Below are 22,696 nucleotides of genomic sequence, written 5' to 3' on the forward strand. Positions count from 1 at the left end.
TCGTGGTGCTGCATTGTGCAGCATGCCGGATCTTAGTTCCCTGATCAGGGATCTATGTGCCCCCTGCATTGGGAGTATGGAGTCTTAACCACTGGACTGCTAGGGAGGTCCCTCACCTTTATTTTTGAAGGATATTTTCGGAGGTTGTAGAACGCTTTTTTTTCTCCCAGTGGTTATAGAATGCTTGATTGACAGGTATCTCCCATCTTCAACACTTTAATGATATTGTTCCATTGTCTTCTGGCCTCCATTGTTTTTTTATAAAAGGATAGCTATCATTTTTATCATTGTCACGTGTATGTAATGGGTCTTTAGTTTTCCTCTGGCTGCTTCTAATATTCTCTGTGGTTTTCAGCAGCTTGACTATGATGTGCCCATGTCTGGGTTTTTTGTGTTTATCTTGCTTGGGTTTTATTGAGCTTTTAGATCTGTGGGTTGATATTTTCAGAAGATTTCAGCCATTATTTCTTCAAATATTTTTCTGTCCCAGTCTCATCTTTTTCTCATTTTCTGGGGCTCAGATCACATGATTGTAGACTAATTATTATTGTTCTCAGGTGATTGAGGTTTTTTGTTTTCCATTTTATGTTTTAGTTCTAGATTTTTTCATTTGGTTCTTTTTCTTTGTTTCCATTTTTCTGATGATAGTCCTCATCTTTTCTTTTAAAATTGTAAATTTTGGAATTGCTTTTTAATGCCCTTGTCTGCTAATTCCAATATCCAGGTTGTCTCTGGGTTTTTTTTTTTTTCCTGTTGATACTGTTTTTAATTCTGCTTATAGGCCATACTTTCCTGCTTCTTCACATAATTAATCATGTGTTATGATTAGTTATGCTGATGTACAACACTGTTGAAAGTTCTGTCTTCAAGAGTGTTGAATTTTGTTCTGGCAGGCAGGTAATTTAAGTGCATCACTTTGATCTTGCCAAGGCTTGGTTTTGGGATTTGTTAAGGTAGGTATGAGTGGCACTTACAATGTAGGATGTAGTCCTTACTTGCGAGATGTGCTATTTCCGGGTCTCACCTAACTGCTTGTGATTCTCAGCAGGGTCCAGTTCTAGTATTGTGTAACTTCCAGAAGCTCTGCTAAGCTCCCAACCAAGCAGCAGCTGTTCTCTCCTAGGGCTCTATTTGAAGCTCTTTGCTCTCTAACTGTTCTGCAAATTCCAGTTGCTTCAGTAGCCTTGAGCTATGTGCTCTGTTTTCTCTACCAGCAAGAGCAGAACCTCCACTTCCCTTAGCTGCAATTTGGAAAATGCCCCTGAGAGAGCTGGGGAGAATGTGGAGTTTACCTGTGGTGTTTCTTCTCATTCAAGGATCATAACCTTATGTTCTTTGTTGTCCAAAGACTGAAAACAGTTGCTTCATGCCTTTTGTTCAGCTTTACAGGTTTTTTGTTTTTTTAATTGAAGTATAGTTGATTTACAATATTGTGTTTCAGGTATACAACAAAGTGATTCAGTTATACATATATATATATATGTATTCTTTTTTAAAGTTTGTTTTCCATTATAGTTTATTTCAAGGCATTGAATATATTTCCCTGTGCTAAGCAGTAAATTCTTGTCGTTTATCTATTTTATATATGGTAGTGTGCATCTGTCAGTCCCATACTCCCAATTTATCCCTCCCCCGCCCAGCCCCTACCCTTCACCTTTGGTAACCAGGAGTTTGTTTTCTATGTCTGTGAGTCTGTTTCTATTTTATAAATAAGTTCATTTGTACTATTTCTTTATATCTCACATATAAATGATATCATATAATATTTGTCTTTCTCTGACTGACTTACTTCACTTGATGATAATCTCTTGGTCCATCCATGTTGCTGCAGATGGCATTATTTCATTCTTTTTTATGGCTGAGTAATATCCGTGTGTGTGTGTGTGTGTGTGTGTGTGTGTGTGTGTGTGTGTATACACGCTACATCTTTATCCATTCATCTGTTGATGGACATTTAGGTTGCTTCCATGTCTTGGCTATTGTAACTAGTGCTGCTTTGAACATTGGGATGCATGTACCTTTTCAAATTAGAGTTTTGTCTTTTCTGTATATATGCCCAGGAGTGAGATTGCTGGGTCATATGGTAGTTCTATTTTTAGTTTTTTAAGGAGCCTCCATTCTGTTTTCCATAGGGGCTGCACCAATTTACATTCCCACCAACAGTGTAGGAGGGTTCCCTTTTCTCCACACTCCAGCATTTATTATTTGTAGACTTTTTTAGTATATGTGCTGCCGAAGCAAGCACTATTTGTAGACTTTTTGATGATGGCCATTCTCACCAGTGTGAAGTGATTATACCTCATTGTAGTTTTGATTTGCATTTCTCTAATAAATAGCAGTGTTGAGCATCTTTCATGTGCCTGTTGGCCTTCTATATTCCGTCTTTGGAGAAGTGTTTGTTTAGATCTTCTGCCCATTTTTTGATTGGGTTGTTTGTTTTTTTCTTATTGAGTTATATGAGCTGTTTGTATATTTTGGAAATTAAGCCCTTGTAGGTCTCATCTTTTGCAAATATTTTCTCCCAGTCTATAGGTTGTCTTTTCATTTTATTTATGGTTCCTTTTCTGTGTGAAAGCTTATAAGTTTGATTAGGTCCCATTTTTTAATTTTTGCTTTTATTTCTGTTGCCTTGGGAGATCAGTTTTACAGTTCTTTACAGCAAGGTAGGGGGCATAAGTTTGAGCTGTTAATTCTTATGACCCAAACTGGAAGTTCAGCCTTCTTTTATTGAAAAGAAATTTTTGTTATTCTGGGTTTTTTAAAAAATTGAGGTGTCGTTGATTTACAATAATGTTTTAATTTCAGGTGTACAACATAATGATTCAAAATTTTGATAGATAATACTCCATATTTATTATAAAATGTTGGCTGTATTCCCTGTGTTATACAACAGGGGTCCCCAGCCCCTGGGCCGTGGCCTGTTAGGAACTGGGCTGCACAGCAGGAGGTGAGCGGCGGCCGAGTGAGGGAAGCTTCATTTTGCCGCTCCCCACCGCTCTCATTACCGCCTGAACCATCCCCCCCCATACACACACACACACACACACACACACACACACACACACACACACACACACACACACACACACACACACACACACACGTCCGGGAAAAATTGTCTTCCATGAAGTTGGTCCCTGGTGCTAAAAAGGTTGGGGACTGCTGCTATACAATATATCCGTATAGCGTATTTATTGTATACATCAGCCTTCTTTTAAAAATACATTTTTATTTTAACCAAACTGCCAAAATAAGTCTTTTTTTTTTTTTACATCTTTATTGGAGTATAATTGCTTTACAATGGCGTGTTAGTTTCTGCTTTATAACAAAGTGAATCAGTTATACATATACATATGTTCCCATGTCTCTTCTCTCCAAAGTAATAGTCTTTTATTAGTCACTTAGGTAGGGTAACTTACGATATTCCCCAGTTCATGAAAATCTTTCCTTAACCTTTCATTTAACGTCTATGTTAATACAAACCAAGCTCGAGTCAGCCCTTCAACGTCCTACACTCCCAGTCGTCACAAGAGGAGTTATGAAGATGATGAAGATATGGACCTACAGCCGAATAAACAGAAAGAGCAGCACACGGGTGCCAGGCAAGCAGGTAGTGTGTGCCATTGGGCTTTCGGTAGACTCCTGGTCTCTTGCAGTAGATTCATATTCAGAATTAATTGTATAATGTAGCTCTAGATTTAGGAGCTGGCAGTGATTTGACAACTTTGCTTTGAGGTTTATCAGAATTATAGACAGTTTTGAGAGTTTGAACAGTTACTCTTTGGTCAGACTGTGCTTCATAATTGAGCAGTTAGGCATCACTTAGTGAGAAGTGGCTACCCTACTGTGAGTTGTTAAGGGTCTCAATTTGGGTAGCTGGAAAAGGTCTTTTATCTTTCTTCATATTTTATTTATCTCAGCTTTTAAGTAATATGAAGTACTCTACCCCAAAAATGACTTATTTATATCTGAAACATCCTTTCTTATTTTCTTTTTGGAATAGTGATGCTTCTAATTAGTAAGACTGAAAACATTGGAGGAAAAATGTGAAATTGTGGTATACTAGATTACTTACTCCTAAACTTTAAAATAATTAAAATGCAATTCTGATTAAAACAAGGAGACCAAAAGTTGAAATTTTCTAAGAGAATGAGAAAATTTCAAAATTGGTATATATCATTATTGATTTCTCCAGTCACATTTATTATGAACACTGAATTCCTTCATATGGCAGGTAGATAAGTTTGTCTTTATTTCTCCTTTTGTGTCCAGTCATTTCTCTTTAGCATCTTTAATCCAAGGACAAGTTAAAGGCAGAGGAGGTAAAAACAAGTTAGTCTAGTTAATTTGAATGTGAAGGATGGGTTGAGAGGGCAAATATAACACTCAGTGGTAAACAAAGATTTACTACTGAATTTCATTTAATCATATATTATTCTACTTTATAAGTTCATATTACCGTATTTCTTTAGTGCTAAGGCATATTTTAATGTTTTTAAAATTGGAATGTTTTACAGTAAATGTATACAAATGTGATAGTATTCTTTTTCTCCACTCACCCCCCCCAATGTTTATTAAAATTAATGGTGTATCATAACAATAAATAACATATTAGAATCCAAGACACATGGTAATTCTCTTATCATTTAAGCTATTGATGCTTCTTTCTATTTCTTGCCCCTTTTGTTTGAATATCATACTTTTCAGGGCTTTTGAATACATTTGAGTGCATTATTTATGTAAAGTTTACCTTGTTTATTGGTTTCTAAGCAATCTTTCAGGCTGTATATATATTTTAAGCTGTTTTGGAGATAAGTGTAGATTCACATGCAGTTGTAAAACATAAGACAGATCCTGTATATACTTGATCCAGTTTCATCTGGGTCAACATCTTGCATAATTAATAGTAGAATATCATAACCAGGAAATGGATATTGATATAGTCCATAGACCTTATTCAGAATTCACATTTTTACATGCAGTTATTTTTGTGCATGTGTATGTATTTAATTCTGTGCACTTTCATCACATGTGTAGATTCATGTGACCACTACCACAGTCAGGATACAGAACAGTTCATTACCCGGATCTCTCATGTTGCCCTTTTATAATCATACCCACCTCTCCTGCCTCTCTACCTCTTCCTGGCAACCACTGATTTGTTCTTCATCCCTATAATTTTGTCATTTTAAGAATGTTACATAAATGGCATCATGTAGTATATAGACTTTGTAGATTGGCTTTTTTTCATTCAGCAAAATTCCCTTGAGATCCATTCAAGTTGTTGCTTATATCAATAGATTATTCCTTTTTATTGCTGAGCAATATTGTGTGGTATGGGAAGCTATATTTTAATTCTAACTAGTTATCAGCCCTAAACTGTGACTACTTTAGGAGTAGAGGCTATCTTTATTTTTTTATTTTTATAAAATTAATTTATTTATTTTAGTTTTGGCTGTGTTGGGTCTTTGTTTCTGTGTGAGGGCTTTCTCTAGTTGCGGCAAGTGGGGGTCACTCTTCATCGCGGTGCACAGGCCTCTCACCGTTGTGGCCTCTCTTGTTGCGGAGCACAGGCTCCAAATGCACAGGCTCAGTAGTTGTGGCTCACGGGCCCAGTTGCTCCGCGGCATGTGGGATCCTCCCAGACCAGGGCTCGAACCCGTGTCCCCTGCATTGGCAGGCAGACTCTCAACCACTGCGCCACCAGGGAAGCCCGAGGCTATCTTTTTTTTTTTTCTTTGCTGTATGAGGGCCTCTCACTGTTGTGGCCTCTCCCGTTGCGGAGCACAGGCTCCGGACGTGCAGGCTCAGCGACCATGACTCACAGGCCTAGCTGCTCCGTGGCATGTGGGATCTTCCCAGACTGGGGCACGAACCTGTGTCCCCTGGATTGGCAGGCGGACTCTCAACCACTGTGCCACCAGGGAAGCCCCCGAGGCTATCTTTAAATGATCTTTTGTATCCCCAGCAACTAGTCTGATTCCTGGTACATAGTGGACATTAATAGATGTTTGGTAAATGAATTTATTGCTATATGGTTTTATTCTACTTAATAAGTAGAAAGAAGTATGTTCTACAAAGGTGTTTTTGTTGTCAGTAGACCCGTGTACTCCTTGGGTCAAAGATGTCAAGTAACGATGTTAAATATTAACTTTAAAGTTACTTGCATGAGATTTGATGGGGGGGGGAATTTGTTGCCATTTTATTGCAGGTGGAAAGTGATTACACTTTCAGATCTTCATAATAATCTTTGTTCTCTTGATAGGTCAGAGGGCTTCTAGTATGTGTTATTTCCTTAAAAACTGTAACAACTTGAAGTTTGTAAGCTCAGAAGCATCATTTCTATCAAATTCAAAAGGCTGTCTAGGAATGTTCTTTATCTCCAGGAAGCCTTAGCAATGATGATGTGCAATGCTGTCCCTTTGAATTTAGGGAGTGTTGGTGGTCTTCAGTGGTGTGGAGAACCAAAACGTTTAGAAACTGAAGCTTCTTCTGGACAACAGCTGAACTCGCTAAACCTCTCTTCTCCTTTTGATCTGAATTTTCCACTGCCAGGAGAGAAGGGTCCTGCATGCCTCGTGAAGGTAATAAAATCTTTCATAGACCTGATGCTGACAAAGATGTGTTAAGTGTCTCAGAAATTAAAACAGAAATCTCTTAGCATTTGTATTAGCAAGTTTTCTCTTGCTGCTATAACAAATCACCACAAACTTAGTGGCTTAAAACAACAAATTTTATCATTTTGCAGGCTTTAGGCCAGAAGTCCAACATGGATCTCACTGAGGGTAAAATTCAGGTGACAGCAGGACTGGTTCCTCTCTGGAGGCTTTAGGCGGGGGAGTCTGTTTTTTTGCCTTTTCCAGCTTTTGGAGGCTGCCATTATTCCTTGGCTTGTGGCCCCTTCCTCCATCTTCCAAGTCAGCAGTAATGCAGCCCTCTGACCATTTCTTCATAGTCACATCTCCCTCTGACCTTAGGTAGGAGAGATTCTCCAATTTTCAGGACATGTATGATTAAATTGAGCCCACCCATGCAATCCAGAATAATCTCCCCATCTTAGGGTCCTTAATTTATACAAGTTCCTTTTACATGTAAGGTAACAACATACTCAAGGATTCCAGTGATTAAGAAGTGGATATTGGTCGGAGTGGTGGGGGGACATTATTTTGTCTACCACGGCATTGTTTACAAAAAGTGGATATTTCAGATAGATGTGGAACAACTTTTAAATTAATATCTATTTCCTTTCTATATCATTTCTAACTTACTAATATCTGCTTTATTTTTTAATATTTATTTATTGGCCGCGTCGGGTCTTAGTTGTGTGGGATCTTTGTCGCGGTGCGCTGGCCTCTGTCTAGTTGAGACGCGCAGGCTATGTAGTTGCAGCGTGGGCATAGTTGCCCCACCACATGTGGGATCTTAGTTCCCACACCAGGGATCGAACCTGGGTACCCTGCATTGGAAGGCGGATTCTTAACCACTGGACCACCAGGGAAGTCCCTATCTGCTTTATTTTCATCATTCTTCCTTTTCTTATCAAAAGCCATTTCTCACTTAGATTTAAAATAAGGTAGAAGGAAAAATATCTGTTAATAGTTTGTTCCCCTATTCTGCTTATTCTGGTTTTTTAATCATGAGAGGTGAACAAGTGATACAAGTTTCAGAAATGATCATTGAGAATTTCTGTTCTTAGTTGTTGTGGTTTTAACTTAAATGGCACTTCAGTTATGTAGCACAGGAGCAAGAATTAGCACGTTTTTCCTTCCATGCTTCTCTTAGGTCTCACCAGTAGGAGGCTTTGACAGTTTCTAATATCCATCATGATAGACAGCTTTGAAAGTTTGGCTCTTTACTGTGAGAAACCTCACGGCCATTCCAAGTTTGTGTTAGTCCTCCTAACACTGCATAGCTTGTGAATAAGTCCAAAGTTAATAATCGTGGGGTTTTCCCTTCTCTTGATGTAGTTAATAGATTTTGAGATAATGCATGTTTCTAGTTTTAGTTGACCATCATCCTTGGGGGAAAGCCTTTTCTCTGAATGTAGTGGGGAAACAGACATTGGTCAGGAGTCAGGAGGGCTCATGTTTTAGTTGTTAACGTATTTGCTCGTTGCAGAATGACTTCAGGTAAGTGCTTTACCTCTCTTGATCTCAATTTATCAAATAAAGGAGTTGCTTTGAGGTTCATTTTCTGATTTAAAATGCTAAGATATTATTATTACTTTAAGACTAATATCGTATGCTTTTTTGGTGTTATTTAGTCCTAACAATGTGATTTTGTGTGGCCTCTTGTTAGGTCTATGAAGACTGGGATTGTTTTAAAGTAAATGATGTTCTTGAGTTATATGGCATACTATCTGTGGATCCTGTGCTAAGTATACTGAATAATGATGAAAGGTGAGTCTATTTTGACATAATTACCCTCCAGCTTTTCTGAAAGTTTGAAATTATAAAGAACTCCCTTTCTCCCTTTACCCAAATTTACAAGTTGTTAACCCTTATGCTCCATTTGCTTATTTTTATACATACGTACACTTTTTGGAAACCCTTGAGAGTAAGTTATGTATGTTGTATCCTAAATACTTGTTGCATTCATATTTCCTAAGAACAAAGACCTCGTATATAATCAGAGTATAGCTACAAAGTTTGGAAATTTGCTGTGAATACACAATACACTAACCACAGACCACACTAAATTTCACTAATTGTCTCATTGCTGTTCTTTCTGGCAGTCATTTTCTTGGTCCAGGATCCTTAGGATCACTCGTTGCGTTAACCTGGAGCAGTCTCCAGCTCTTTGTTGTCCTTCGAGGCCTTGACAATTTTTTCTGTTCTTTCAGATTATACAACAAAAAATTCATTTCTCACAGTTATGGAAGCTGGGAAATCCAAGGTTAAGACGCCAGTGTCTAGTGAGGGCCTTTTTCCTGGTTTGCAGATGGTTGTCTTCTTGCTGTGTCCTCACATGGCAGAGCAGAACCTTGACACTTGAAGAGTAGAAACCAGTTATTTTGTAGGGTGTCTCTCAGTTGAGGTTTGTCTGATGTTTCCGTGTGATTAGATTCTGGTTATACATTTTGGGCAGGAAACTACAAAGTGATGTATCTTTCTCAGTGTATCACACCAGCAGGTACAGTATCCCGTTCTGGTGAAGTTCTTTTTGACCGCTTGGTTACTTGTGGTACACACGTACATCAGTCTTTATATTATTTACAAGTCGGTATATCAGAAACCATGAGCTCACACTGTCTTCCTGGTTCCAGTTCAGTTCAGCTCCACAACTCAGTGTCATTCTAGTCTTCTTCCTTTCTGTATTTGTAATCCCCTTTTCTAACAGAAAGAAACTTGACTCCCAGTATCCTCAATATATTCTTTTGCTCAGGTTAAGGTGGTGTCTACCAGGTTTCTCTACTGTAAAGTTACTGTTTTTCACTTTGTAGCTAACAGGTAGTTTAGAGGGAGCTACAAGACCATATCATTTCAGTTTCATTTAGTTTTCACCCACTTATTTTAGCATTCATTGATGATTCTTGTTAGACTCAGTTGTTGCTCTGATGGTGATTTTCTGTTCAGTCATTCCCTCTACATTTATTCGTTGGCATTCTACTGTAAGATTTCTCTCCTATTTATTCATTCGAGTACTTCTTGTTTATGTTAGTGTGGATGTTAATCTGTTATCTATTTTGAGGCTCAAATTTTCCCATATTTGGCTACTGGGAGCCACTTAAAGCAGGCTCTGGGTTCTTCTTTTTTTTTTTAATTATTATTATTTAAGACCTTAAAACTGGTGCTTGCAGTTTGTTGACTTTTTTGAAAAAATCAAGCAGTAAACTTTTATTGCAAATTAAAAATGAGGTTCTTAAAAAAATCTCAACTTGACCAGATATGAACCAATTTAAAAACCTTTAAAGGTGTATTGAGAAAAAACAGGCTTTTTCTTTTTTTTTTTTTAAACACGTTTGTCATTACCTGAAAGAGACGTCTTTAGGTAAAAATAATAAAAACCCCTTGCTGCTTAGATAATGCAGATAGTTCTAGTTATGTGGTCAACAGGCAAAAAGCAAGCACTTAAGGTCTTCAGCTCCAATCTTCTGTTCATTTCTTATTGCTGGAATTTCATATTTGTTTCTTCTTGTTGGATGACTAAACCGGGTGATGGTAGAGATGGTAAGCCGGCACTTTCTCAGCCCTGCCCTGCTCAGCCTCGGGTGCGGATGAATTCTCAGCTGGTGAATTGGCTGCTTTTGTCTCTTTGCCATCTTGTGGTTCAGGGTTTTCTGGGCGTCTGCGTCGGTAATTGAAGTTGCCGCGGTACCGATGTCGAGGTGGCTGCTGACGTTGGGTCTCATCTCCTTGATTTTCCTTATCTTCTTCATTGCCGTCCTCTCTGGGCATCTTTGGCGAGGAAGGCATATTCTGTCTCACTCCTCTACCTTGTTCTCCTGCACCCTGGTTGTCAGCACCCTCCATCACTTCTCTCTGCACAGGAGGGTTGGAGTGCTGTGGTCGACACCCACTGGGTCTCTGCATGCAGTAAGGTGGGCACCTTCGCCTGCGGTAGGGCCGACGCTGTTGGGCCTGGCACTCTCCGATCCCTCATTCTTTTCCCCACTCTCACTGTTCTGGTAATTCTGCGGGTGATTGCGTGGAGGACCCCTACGACGTGGATAGTGTCTATGATGGTTACGGTCTGCTGCATGTTTACTGCCTTGCGCTGGAACTGCACCAGGGCCTGTAACATTTGCTGCCTGCACACCCCCCTTTTCTCCTTCAGCAACATCGAACTCCACAGTCTCTCCATCTGCTACACCGCGAAGGTACTACCTGGGGTTCTTCTTTATGGCAGTCTGGTGTACGAATACATGTTCCTTGGTGTCATTCCTGTTGATGAAACCATATCTGTTTCTTACATTGAACCATTTTACTGTTCCCAGAACCTTCGCCGTAATGATCTTTTTGTCCCCGCCAGCAGGCGCCGCTGATGTGAGGCTGCCGGGGCCACCGCTGCCTGAGCCACTGCCAGTCCTGCCCATGCCCGTTGTGCTGGGCTTGGCGGCGGCAGCAGTGAGGGCGGGGGGTTGGGCGGCGGGTGGCTGCTGGGTCTCAGCCTCGCTGCTCATGGTTGCGGTGATGGTGAGTGGGGACGGTGGCAGTGGGGCTGCTCGGGGCTCTCCGGGGTCCGCTCCTGCTACCGATCGAACTGTGGGTTCTTTTTTTTTTTTTTTTTTTGCGGTACATGGGCCTCTCACTGTTGTGGCCTCTCCCGTTGCGGAGCGCAGGCTCTGGACGCGCAGGCTCAGCGGCCATGGCTCACGGGCCCAGCCGCTCCGCGGCATGTGGGATCTTCCCGGACCGGGGCACAAACCCGCGTCCCCTGCATCGGCAGGCGGACTCTCAACCACTGCGCCACCAGTGGGTTCTTTTTGACGTGACCTTATCTTACCATTTTTGAACATATATTTTCTGATGCATTAAGCTGTTTCAGCCTCATCTTGTACTTCCCATGCTTCAGCCTCAGTTTCAGCCCTTTTCCCAAGGAGCACCTGTTTCTTTTAGTGAGGAATTTTGTTTAAAAAATCAAGATTTGAGTACTGGTGTGCTCATTGGTACTGAGCTGGCATTGCTTCTATGCCATTTCAGCAGAGCTAGGAAATAAATATATAAATACTCACACACGCACACATTTATATACACACATCTACATATATTTTTATATTATTTACAATATCAGAAACCATGAGCTCACACTGTCTTCCTGGTTCCAGTGCAGTTCAGCTCCACAACTCGGTGTCATTCTAGTCTTCCTCCTTTCCGTATTTGTCATTCCCTTTTCTAACAGAGAGAAACTTGACTCCTAGTATCCTCAATATATTCCTTTGCTCAGTTCTATGATATAGTAGGGTCCCCCTCACTTCGGTTTTGCTTTCCATGGTCAGTTACCTACAGTCAACCGCTGTCTGAAAATATTAACTGGGAAATTCCAGAAATAAATAATAAGTTTTAAATTGCATACCTTTCTTAGTAGTGTGATGAAATTTTGAGTTGTCCCACTCCGTCCTGCCCAGGGCGTGAATCATCCCTTTGTCCAGGGTATGCCATCCGTTAGTCACTTAGTAGCCATCTCAGTTATCAGATCAACTTTCCAGGTATCACAGTGCCTGTAGTCAAGTAACCCTTATTTTACTTAATAATGGCCCCAAAGCATAAGAGTAGTGATGTGGCAATTTGGGTATGCCAAAGAAAAGCTGTAAAATGCTTTTTTTAAAGTGAAAAGGTAAAATTTTTTGACTTATACGGAAAGAAAAAAAAATCGTATGCTGAGGTTGTTAAGATCTACAGTAAGAACAGTAGAAGATTCTGTAAAATTGTTGAGATGGAAAAAGAAATTAGTGCTAGTTTTGCTTTTGCATCTCAACCTGCAAAAGGTACAGTCACGGTATGTGATAAGTGCTTAGTTAAGATGGAGAAGGCATTAAATTTGTACAATAAGATATTTTGAGAGAGAAACCACATTCACGTAACTTTTATTACAGTATATCATTGTAATTGTTCATTTTTATTATTAGTTATCATGGTTAATCTCTTACGGTGCCTAATTTGTAAATTAAACTTTATCATAGGAATGTATATATAGGAAAAGACATATTATATGTGGGGCTCAGTACTATCCATAGTTTCAGGCATCCACTAGGGGTTTTGGAATGTATTCCCTGCTGATAAGAGGAGACTGCTGTGCAGAGAAGGTAATTTCAGAATTGATAACCCATACCACTGCAAAAAACAAACCTAGTAACTTGAGTTCATTATTTGTTTCCAATTTTTATTTTAGAATGAGAGTGTATATATAGTCAGCTGTGTTCCAGAGTTACCTGGGTGACTTCTTCCCACATCAGTGCTCTGCTAGTTGTTATTCATTATACATAGTTAGGTTCATTTGTTTCCATTGTGTTTCACTGCAGAGTTTTCCCTCTGTCCTTATTGGTTTCTGTACTTAAGTATAGAAAACATGGAAATTGTTGCCAAAATCAAAACTGTATAAAAAGAATGTAGGAATGTCATTCCCCACTACCCTCATCTCTTCTACCCTGCTCCCACCCATGCTCTGTAGGGCAGGAGAGTGAGGCTTCATCTGCTGCTCCCCTTGCTCGCGTTGCCACCTGGACCATCCCCCCAACCCCTGCACCCCCCACTCCCCAGCCCATCCGTGGGAAAATTGTCTTCCATGAAACTGGTCCCTGGTGCCAAAAAGGCTGAGGACTGCTGCTGTAGGGAACCAGCCTCAGTTCTGCTTTTATCCTTCCTGTATCTCTTTTTTGCAAAAACAGATACATATATATTTTTTTCCTCACTTAGCCTTATATAAAAGGGGACATGGTATATGTGCTCTTTTACATATTTTTTCCCCTCACTTAATATATTCTGAAAATCCAGATCATCCTCATTCTTTTTTTGTTTTGTTTTGAGGTTGGCGAAAGAAGAGAATTATATTCTGCCCCTGCAGTAGAGTTTTTTGTTAAATATTGGACATTCATCTTGGTTTTCCATAGGAAGAACTTATTTTTTCACACTTAAAAAATGATGCAAAACAGATGTTTTAAACAACTTTAAATAAACAGTTCCATAATAATGGCATACAAAATTGCTTGTCTTGGCTGTTTCTGGTTATGGTGAATTTCCTGCTTGAGTTACTTCATTTATGGAGGCATTTTAGTACACAGACTGAGCCAGATGGCCTGGGTTGGAATCCTGGTTTGGCCACTTACTGGCTTTGTGACCTTACACTTAACTACTACAGTGGCTTGGTTTCCTCATTATACATGAGGGTGGTTGTGAGGTTTTAATAAATTTGTGTGTGCAAAGTGAACAACATTGCCCGGCACATGGTACACACTATATAAAGGTTGTTGGTATCATTCTTGTATTTAAGGAGGATGGTGGTATGAATTGATTACTCTCTAGAGTCAGTCTGTAAAGTCTAAAAACATCTTAGTCATTTGTTTCAATCATCTCACAATAAATCTATCATCTGCTAATTTATTTAGCAAACCTGAAAAACTCACACTTCCTTTTCACTGCTTGTCGATTCACTATTCAAGAGAGGTATCATGTAAGAATAAAATTTAGGAAAAAGAATTAGCAAGAGAGATGAATGGATTCTTCACACTGAATAGTAGACACCTGATGGCTTTTAAGGAAGAGACCCCCATTTTTGAGACACGTGATGAAGCATTTGATGTCCCAGCTAGTAGCTTAAGAAAGGGTGTCTGCATTCTGAAGTAATTTGATGAGTGATATGCTGTATCGCATTTGTTGCAGTTACAACACACCCAGTAAAAATGTTATTGATCTTGAAGAATAGAATAAATACATTCTCTCATAATATGACCAAAGTAGCCTGAAATCTGTGATGTAACTGTCCACAAGGAAGAGGAGCATTTTCTGCTCTTTAAGGGGACGTGCAGGTGAAATTGTTCTTGGCTTGAGTTCTCATTTGATTTTCAGAGATGGGTGTTATTTTTACATCTGTACAGCTGCCGCCTTTGTGAACTGAAGCTCTGTCATCTCTCCGCAGGGATGCCTCTTCGCTGCTAGATCCAATGGAATGCACAGACACAGCCGAAGAACAGAGAGTGCACAGTCCTCCTGCCTCCTTAGTGCCAAGAATCCATGTGGTTTTAGCCCAGAAGTTGCAGCACATCAACCCTTTACTGCCTGCTTGCCTTAACAAGGAGGAGAGCAAAACCTGTAAGTGTAAGTGCTAAAGCCTCGTGGCCCAGAGACTTACCCAGCATGTGAAGGCTGCATGGTGGAGCTGTCAGTCAGATTCTTGGTCGTCAGAATAAATTTCTCCAGCGATCACCATTTCTTTGCTCCATTTTCCTTTATGTTAATTCTCTTCATTAAAATGAGGCCCCCCAAAAGGTATACACGCTGTCTTATTTTGACAGCTGGCGTCACTTACTGACCAATATTTTAAGTCCATACTAGTCATCTACTGACGTGCAGTGCTTTGTTCCAGTTACTTTTTAACCTAAGAGACACGAGAGGAACTGGTTTGTGTTCTGAATCTGGTCTCCTTTCTCTCTCCAGTTGTTTCTAGTTTCATGTCTGAATTGTCTCCAGTCAGAGCAGAACTGCTGGGGTTCCTCACTCACGCCCTTTTGGGAGACAGTTTGGCTGCTGAATATCTTATATTACATCTCATTTCTACAGTGTAAGTGCTCTGTTCTTGGTGGGAATTAAGGGAGTTTGGTGTTTTGTTGAGAGGGGAAAAGAACAGAAAGGTTTCTGTTTTTATCAGGCTTCATCACCAGATGGTTATTTATTTAGTGTAACAGGTGTTATACCAAATCATAGAAATTCCTTTTTCACTTTTCTCAGTGTCACATGTAGCATTTTGATTGTATGTCCTTAAATTTAAGAGCAAAAATCAGATAAAGAACCTGGCCAATGAGTAAAATGAGTTATTTTATCCTTTGTGCATTCTGAATTCTCTATTTATACATCCCAAGGCTCTGTGAGGTCCATTTGGTGTACATCTCACTTGTATGTGGACATGTGCCCCTCTCCCTTTCACTTCACTACAGCTCTTTGTTTTCTGATTTCAAAATAACATGTGTGCCTTCAACAAGTTCCAAGAGCATAAAGAAGAAAATTGAAATTGTCTGTAATCTCACCACTTAAAGATGATCTCAGTTAACAGATCTTGGTACCTGTTCATATCATCTTTTTTTTGTTTACATATGTATCCATCCCTACTTAGATCTCAGTTATACTCTAAACAGATCATTATCTTGCTTTTATCATTTATGTTAAGCGTTTCCTATCATTCTTCTTGAACCTCTTAATGGCTGTGCAGTATTTCATTATAGACAGTTGTACTTTTTCCCTAAATGTTAGGTTTTCCTACTTTTTCTCTGTTTAAATAATCCTCCAGTAAACATCTTTGTACTATAAATCTTTTCTCAGATAGGATTTGAGACAGTAGTACATGATGGTTGAGAGCATAGACTCTGGAACCAAACTACCTGGGTTCAAATTCAGCTCTGTCACTTCCTGGATACGTGAACGTGGGCATGTTTCTTAAAATTTCTGTATCTCAGGTTTCTCATCTGTAAAATGAAAACAATAATACCTACCTCAGAGTGTTTGGGAATTAAATGAGAAAGCATTTAAGTACTTAGAACAGTACCTGGCACATGCCCAGCACTTAAATATTGGCTATTATTTTTATTGTTGTTTCTGCTTAAAAAAACAACTGATGAGAATAATCTGCTTTAATTTTAATGACAGTATTAAGCTAATTTTTCTTCGTTTGCTTTTTGATGGAGATCAGGAAATCACGTGAGTATCTTATTGGTTGATATCTTTTTTTTTCTAGATATACAAGAAGAGATGTTCTTCCACTAGGAAAATTTACGGTTAACTTGAGTGGGTGTCCACGGAATAGTACCTTCACCGAACACTTATATCGAATTATTCAACATCTAGTTCCAGCAGTAAGATCAATATAAATATGTATTATAAGCTTAAGTACACTTTAAAAGTCCATCTAATTGTCTTTCATTCAACCCAAACATTTAACTTTGAGATGTTAACAGACCTCATTAAGGGGAAACAAAGCCTGCCTAGTTTCATAATTTAAAATGTACTAACTCCTAAACATTTCACATTTCCTTTATTGCCTTAGCACAGGTCTCTTCAAGCAACAACACAACTGTAGTAACTCCCTTAACATTGTACTCTCCGTTGATGCCAGTTTGTTTGTACAATTTGGTATCCTTTGTGTACTTTAAAATCGTAAATCTAAGTAAACTCTAAATTATAGGAGCATAATTCTTTTAGTTGAGGTAATAACTTGATCTCTCCTACCCCAGTTTTAATTCCTGTTTGGAAAGTCAAGCTACCTTTATTTGCCAGGACATCTGGAACGCAGTGTTTGTGTGGTATTAAGATCTTGGGGACAGGAGAATAGCTTCTGATTAGTTGTGTGACTGGCAATGCCGATCACTTCTTTGGAAATTTAAGAGGTTGAAACAGATCATTCATTTAACCAGTGTTTATTGAGTGTCTTCTGGGCTCTTAAGAAACAGCATTGGACTAAATAGACCAACATTTCTCACTCTCCTTGACTCACTTTACACTGTTAAAAAATTATTGAGAACTTAAAGAGATGTTGTTTGGGTTTTTATTATCAATTTACCATATTAGAAGTTAAAACTAAAAACATATTAAAATATTCATTGAAAATAAATCAATTACATATGAGCAAAAGTAAAATATTTTTGTAAAATATAGCTATTTTTCCAAACAAAATAATATTAGTGATAAAAGTGACATTGTTTTAAATTTTTGCCAGTCTCTGTAATGTCTGGATTAATAGAAGACAGCTGGATTGTCATATCTGTTCCTGCATTCAGTCTATTGTAACATGATGTTTTGACTGAAGTATATGAAGGAATGTTGGCCTTACACAGATGAAAAAGTAGTTGGCAAAGGAAGGACTTTTAATGGCATTTTCAGATAACTGTAGATATTCTTCTGATACTAGACCAAAACTGTCCATATGGCATTTTCTTCAAGGAGTTGTGTGAAATCTGTAATCTCATCAATGAACTTTTTATACTCTGCTATCGTAAATTCATTGGTCTGTCTTGCACATTGAATGGATCTTTTATCCATGTGTGATTTTGACCTCATGGACCCCATAAAAAGGTTTCAGCAACTCCCTGGGAGTGCCCTGGACCACTCTTTGTTGGTGGTGGAAGACCAACAAATAATAAATAACATATATAGTATGTCACTGAAGTGCCATGGAGAACAGTAAAGGCCCAGGGGAAGGGGATAGGGAGTGCTGGGGGTAGGCCAGGGTGGAGTTGCTGACATCTACAGCGTGTCGGGGAAGCCCTCTCCAGGGTGGAGTTCAGGGAGAGACTTGATGCAAACCCAGGATCAAGACACAGGGCCGTGTTGGGGAAAGTGTCTGTCCCGTGCAGAGAACAAGTTCAGGGTCCGAGCGCAGCGTGCTGGGCATGTTGAGGAACGCCAGCCTGAGGGGCCGGTGTACTGCCATGGAATGAGTGCTGCGGAGGAGTGTAGGACGTGGGGTCTGAGTGGCAGCCTAGGGCCACTCAAAGCTTGAGGCCAAGATTTAAGTAGCACATACTTGGGACGTGAATTACATTTTTAAGTGTGAAAGTGATATGAGGAAAGCACTCAGGATTCTTGCATGGTAAGTTATTTCCTTTTTGTTCTTTTTATTCTACATCACTTTGTAGTGGTTTGTTTTACTGTTTCATTTTTACCATATCCCACTCCCTTATATTACTCTTATGTTTGTGTTTAGCTAGCACTGAACTTTTTCTAAACACTTGCCTTTTTAATATCTTATTTAGTTTTCGTAGCAGTAAGTGTGAGTGACCTACTTTTGCTTATATGGAGCTGCACCCTGCTCTATGCCACCTTTTGTTTCGACAGACTCTGTTTCTTTCGGGGTCATTTCCTTGTATCTATAATATGACACCCCCCCCCCCCGCTTTCTTTGAATTACTGAGCCAAAGTACAAAAATCCTCTGCATTTTGAAAATACATCTTCTCTCTTCCTTGACATCCTTCCCCACCCTAGTCTCCACCCGTACCACACATACTTCTTTATGGTCCAGAGTGATCTTAGATTGGAGTACAACGCAGGGTGCAGAGGGCACTGGGTGGTGGGCTCAGGAAGACGGAGGGAGGTGCAGGTGGACTTAACTGATTTTCTACTGCTGAGACTGGGTGAGGAGGTGGCTCTCCCGGGTAGAGCAGGTTCCGAGACCCACAGCGCTGATGACAGTGTGGAGTCCTCCACACCTCAGGCCTCCTTGGAGCAATTTGTTTAGAGGTCTGCAGCTGTCTGTGCTGAATGAATATAGTTTTATTTTATTTTCAAAATTTATTAAAAATTTTTAAAATGGACGTATAGTTGATATATAATATTATATAAGTTACAGGTGTACACAATATAGTGATTCACAGATTTTTTAAAAATTGAAGTACAGTTGATTTACAGTGTTGTGTTAGTTTCAGGTGTACAGCAGAGTGATTCAGTTACACATATATATCTATTTTTTTCTCAGATTCTTTTCTCGTATAGGTTATTACAGAATATTGAGTATACTTCCCTGTGCTATATAGTAGGTCCCTGTTGGTTATCTGTTTTATATGCAGTAGTGTATTATGTTAATCCCAAACTCCTAATTTATCCCCCCACCCCTCAGCCCTTTCCCCTTTGGTAACCATAAGTTTGTTGTCTGTGTCTGGGGGTCTATTTCTGTTTTGTATATAAGTTCATTTGTATTTTTTTTTTTTTTAAGATTCCACATGTAAGTGATATCATACGATATTTGTCTTTCTCTGTCTGGCTTACTTTACTTAGTATGATAATCTCTAGATCCATCCATGTTGCTGCAAATGCCATTATTTCATTGGATTTTATGGCTGAGTATTCCATGGTATATATGTACCACATCTTCTTTATCCATTCATCTGTTGATGGACATTTAGGTTGTTTCCATATCTTGGCTATTGTGAATAGTGCTGCTATGAACAAAGGGGTGCGTGTATCTTTTTGGTGTAGAGTTTTGTTTGTATGCCCAGGAGTGGGATTGCTGGATCCTTTGGTAATTCTATTTTTAGTTTTCTGAGGAAACTCCATACTGTTTTCCATAGAGGCTGCACCAACTTATATTCCCACCAACAGTGTAGGAGGGTTCCCTTTTCTCCACACCCTCTCCAGCATTTATTATTTGTAGACTTTTTGATGATGGCCATTCTGACCAGTGTGAGTGATATCTCATTGTAGTTTTGATCTGCATTTCTCTAATAGCAATGTTGAGCATCTTTTCATGTGCCTTTTGGCCATGTGTATGTCATCTCTGGAGAAATGCCTACTTAGGTCTGTGCCCACTTTTTTTTTTTTTTTTTTTTTTGCGGTACGCGGGCCTCTCACTGTTGTGGCCTCTCCCGTTGCGGAGCACAGGCTCCGGACACGCAGGCTCAGCGGCCATGGCTCACGGGCCCAGCCGCTCCGTGGCATGTGGGATCCTCCCGGACTGGGGCACGAACCCGTGTCCCCTGCATCGGCAGGCGGACACTCAACCACTGCGCCACCAGGGAAGCCCTGTGCCCACTTTTTGATTGGGTTTGTTATTTTGATACTGAGCTGTATGAGCTGTTTGTATATTTTGGAAATTAAGCCCTTGTCAGTTGCATAATTTGCAAATATTTTCTCCCATTCTGTAGGTTTTCTTTTCATTTAGTTTATGGTTTCCTTTGTTGTGCAAAAGCTTTTAAGTTTAATTAGGTCCCATTTGTTTATTTTTGTTTTTATTTCCATTACTCTAGGAGATAGATCCAAAAAGATATTGCTGCCATTTATGTCAGAGTGCTCTGCCTATGTTTTCCTCTAGGAGTTTTATGGTATCCAGTCTTACATTTAGGTCTTTAATCCATTCTGAGTTTATTTTTTTATATGGTGTTAGAGACTGTTCTAATTCATTCTTTTACATGTGGCTGTCCAGTTTTCCCAGCAAAACTTATTGAAGAGACTGTCATTTCTTCATGGTATATTCTTGCCTCCTTTGTTGTAGATTAATTGACCATATGTGTGTGGGTTTATTTCTGGGCTTTCTGTTCTGTTCCATTGATCTATATTTTTGTTTTGTGCTAGTACCATACTGTTTTGATGACTGTAGCTTTGTAGTATAGTCTGAAGTCAGGGAGCCTGATTCCTCCAACTCCGTTTTTCTTTCTCAAGATTGCTTTGGCTATTTGGGGTCTTTTGTGTTTCCATACAAATTAAAAATTTTTTTTTCTAGTTCTATAGAAAACACCATTGGGGGCTTCCCTGGTGGCGCAGTGGGTTGAGAGTCTGCCTGCCGATGCAGGGGACACAGGTTCAGTTCGTGCCCCGGTCTGGGAAGATCCCACATGCCGCGGAGTGGCTAGGGCCCGTGAGCCATGGCTGCTGAGCCTGCGCGTCTGGAGCCTGTGCTCCGCAACGGGAGAGGCCACAACAGTGAGAGGCCTGTGTACCGCAAAAAAACAAAAACAAAAAACGCCATTGGTAATTTGATAGGGATTGCATTGAATTTGTAGATCACCTTGGGCAATATAGTTTGGTGTTTGTCCTCTCCTCTCACGATTACTGATTTAGATATCGTATTTGTGTATGGATGATTTCCTACTTCTACTGTATGTTTGCCTTTACTGATGAATATGATTTTAATTCAGGGAGCACACAGGAAAATTAAGCTTTTCTCTCCCCGTCTTGATGTGTAAATAAACATTTTATTTTCTGTTTTGTTAGCCTGTGGTCAGTTAAAGAAGTTAAGCCTCTGAATATTTGATATATATATCAGTTGTCTATCATTTATTTCTGGTTCACTGGTAAAATAAAAAATATTCTTCAAGAATACTGAACAAGACAGCTGAAAATAAAGCAGCTCATAGAATCAGAAATTCTTATGATGGAGAAATTTTTGTTTCTAAGAGCTCAAGAAACCATGAGACTGCTTACTCCCTTAGAAATAATAAGCTCTTTCTTTCCATTATAAAATGTAGTGTTTAACTCCAAATATATGTTTTCTTAAAAGAGGGAAACTTAGTTCCTTGATCATTAAAAAAATTTCTCTTTGCAGTCTTTTCATCTGCAGATGACTATAGCGAACATGAACCACTTGAAATTCATTCCCCACAAAGACTACACAGCCAATCGCTTGGTCAGCGGGCTCCTCCAGCTGCCCAGCAATACTTCTCTTGTAATTGATGAAACTCTCCTGGAACAGGGGCAGCTGGACACGCCAGGTGTGTGCACGGACGTTGTCCTTCCATTTCTAACTCCCAGCAAAGCCAGGCGTGGTAATGATCTTCTGAGGAATAACTGAACAAAGACAAATTCACACTTCACAAGTACTTAAGACAAAGGCTTGCTCTGTGAATTTGGTTAAAGCATATATCATTAACAAATAAGTTGTGTACATCAACTATGTTTTGTGATAGTTTGAAAATAGTATAATACACCAAGTAGCAGGTAGCTTTTTAAAGGCTGAAAAGGGAGGAGGTTTTGCCTTTAGTCCTATATTACCTCAAAAGAAAAGTTGTAGAAAAGATCTAATAAAACATTTTCTACCAGCCAATGTGATTAAAAAATTTTTTTTCAAAGAATCTCTGAAAAAATATTTAGTAGATCAGATGGCTTGCACTAACCTCAGTTATGGAACATGTTATAAAATTACAAGAAAGCAGATTGCTTTATCTATGCTCAAATGAGAATTAAGACACTTTGCTGGTGTAAGTTCAAGAGGTAAAAATAAAAAAAATAGTGTAGACTGGGTAGAATTAAGGCAAAGGTGAGTATAAACTCAGTAAAATTCAGTAACCTTATCTCTGTATAAAAATAATTTTGGTTCTACCAGATTATTTTAGCCCTGTGAAGATGCCACATACAAAATAATCATACTTTTATCGGGAACTATTTTATATCTAATTGCACACCAGATGCTTGGTATTAGATTTGGGGTGGGTGGGGGAGGAATCTTGGCTCCAGAAGTATGTTTGTGTAGCTTGACAGATATTATCTGTGAAGCCTATTAATTAATGACCATTTAGAAGATTGAACAGTGCCTCATATACTTTTTTTTAAAGCAGTAGAAATC

General features: G+C 39.3%; 2 protein-coding genes across 3 annotated transcripts in view; one reads left to right on the forward strand and one right to left on the reverse strand.

Annotated features, from left to right (window-relative positions):
• The window catches only part of MCMBP (minichromosome maintenance complex binding protein), a 67,710-nt gene that overhangs the window by 34,242 nt on the left and 10,772 nt on the right, over window positions 1-22,696 (forward strand). Inside the window, exons 6-12 of one of the 2 annotated variants that reach the window (XM_082854756.1) lie at window positions 3,466-3,610; window positions 6,433-6,584; window positions 8,299-8,399; window positions 14,575-14,753; window positions 15,093-15,216; window positions 16,384-16,501; window positions 21,680-21,845. In XM_082854756.1, the coding sequence (XP_082710882.1) occupies window positions 3,466-3,610; window positions 6,433-6,584; window positions 8,299-8,399; window positions 14,575-14,753; window positions 15,093-15,216; window positions 16,384-16,501; window positions 21,680-21,845 (985 nt within the window). The remainder of the gene's footprint in view (window positions 1-3,465; window positions 3,611-6,432; window positions 6,585-8,298; window positions 8,400-14,574; window positions 14,754-15,092; window positions 15,217-16,383; window positions 16,502-21,679; window positions 21,846-22,696) is intronic. The other variant, XM_082854757.1, reaches the window with a different exon arrangement.
• On the reverse strand, window positions 10,146-11,735 carry LOC309971413 (Y-box-binding protein 1-like; the record flags this gene model as incomplete). The annotated part of the gene is given in 3 exon segments (XM_082854416.1): window positions 10,146-10,585; window positions 10,588-10,822; window positions 10,826-11,735. Coding segments are annotated over 3 exon segments (1,308 nt in total). The 5' UTR covers window positions 11,459-11,735.

Source organism: Leucopleurus acutus (genome assembly GCF_964270905.1).
Source record: "Leucopleurus acutus genome assembly, chromosome: 14".
Taxonomy (NCBI): Eukaryota; Metazoa; Chordata; class Mammalia; order Artiodactyla; family Delphinidae; genus Leucopleurus; species Leucopleurus acutus.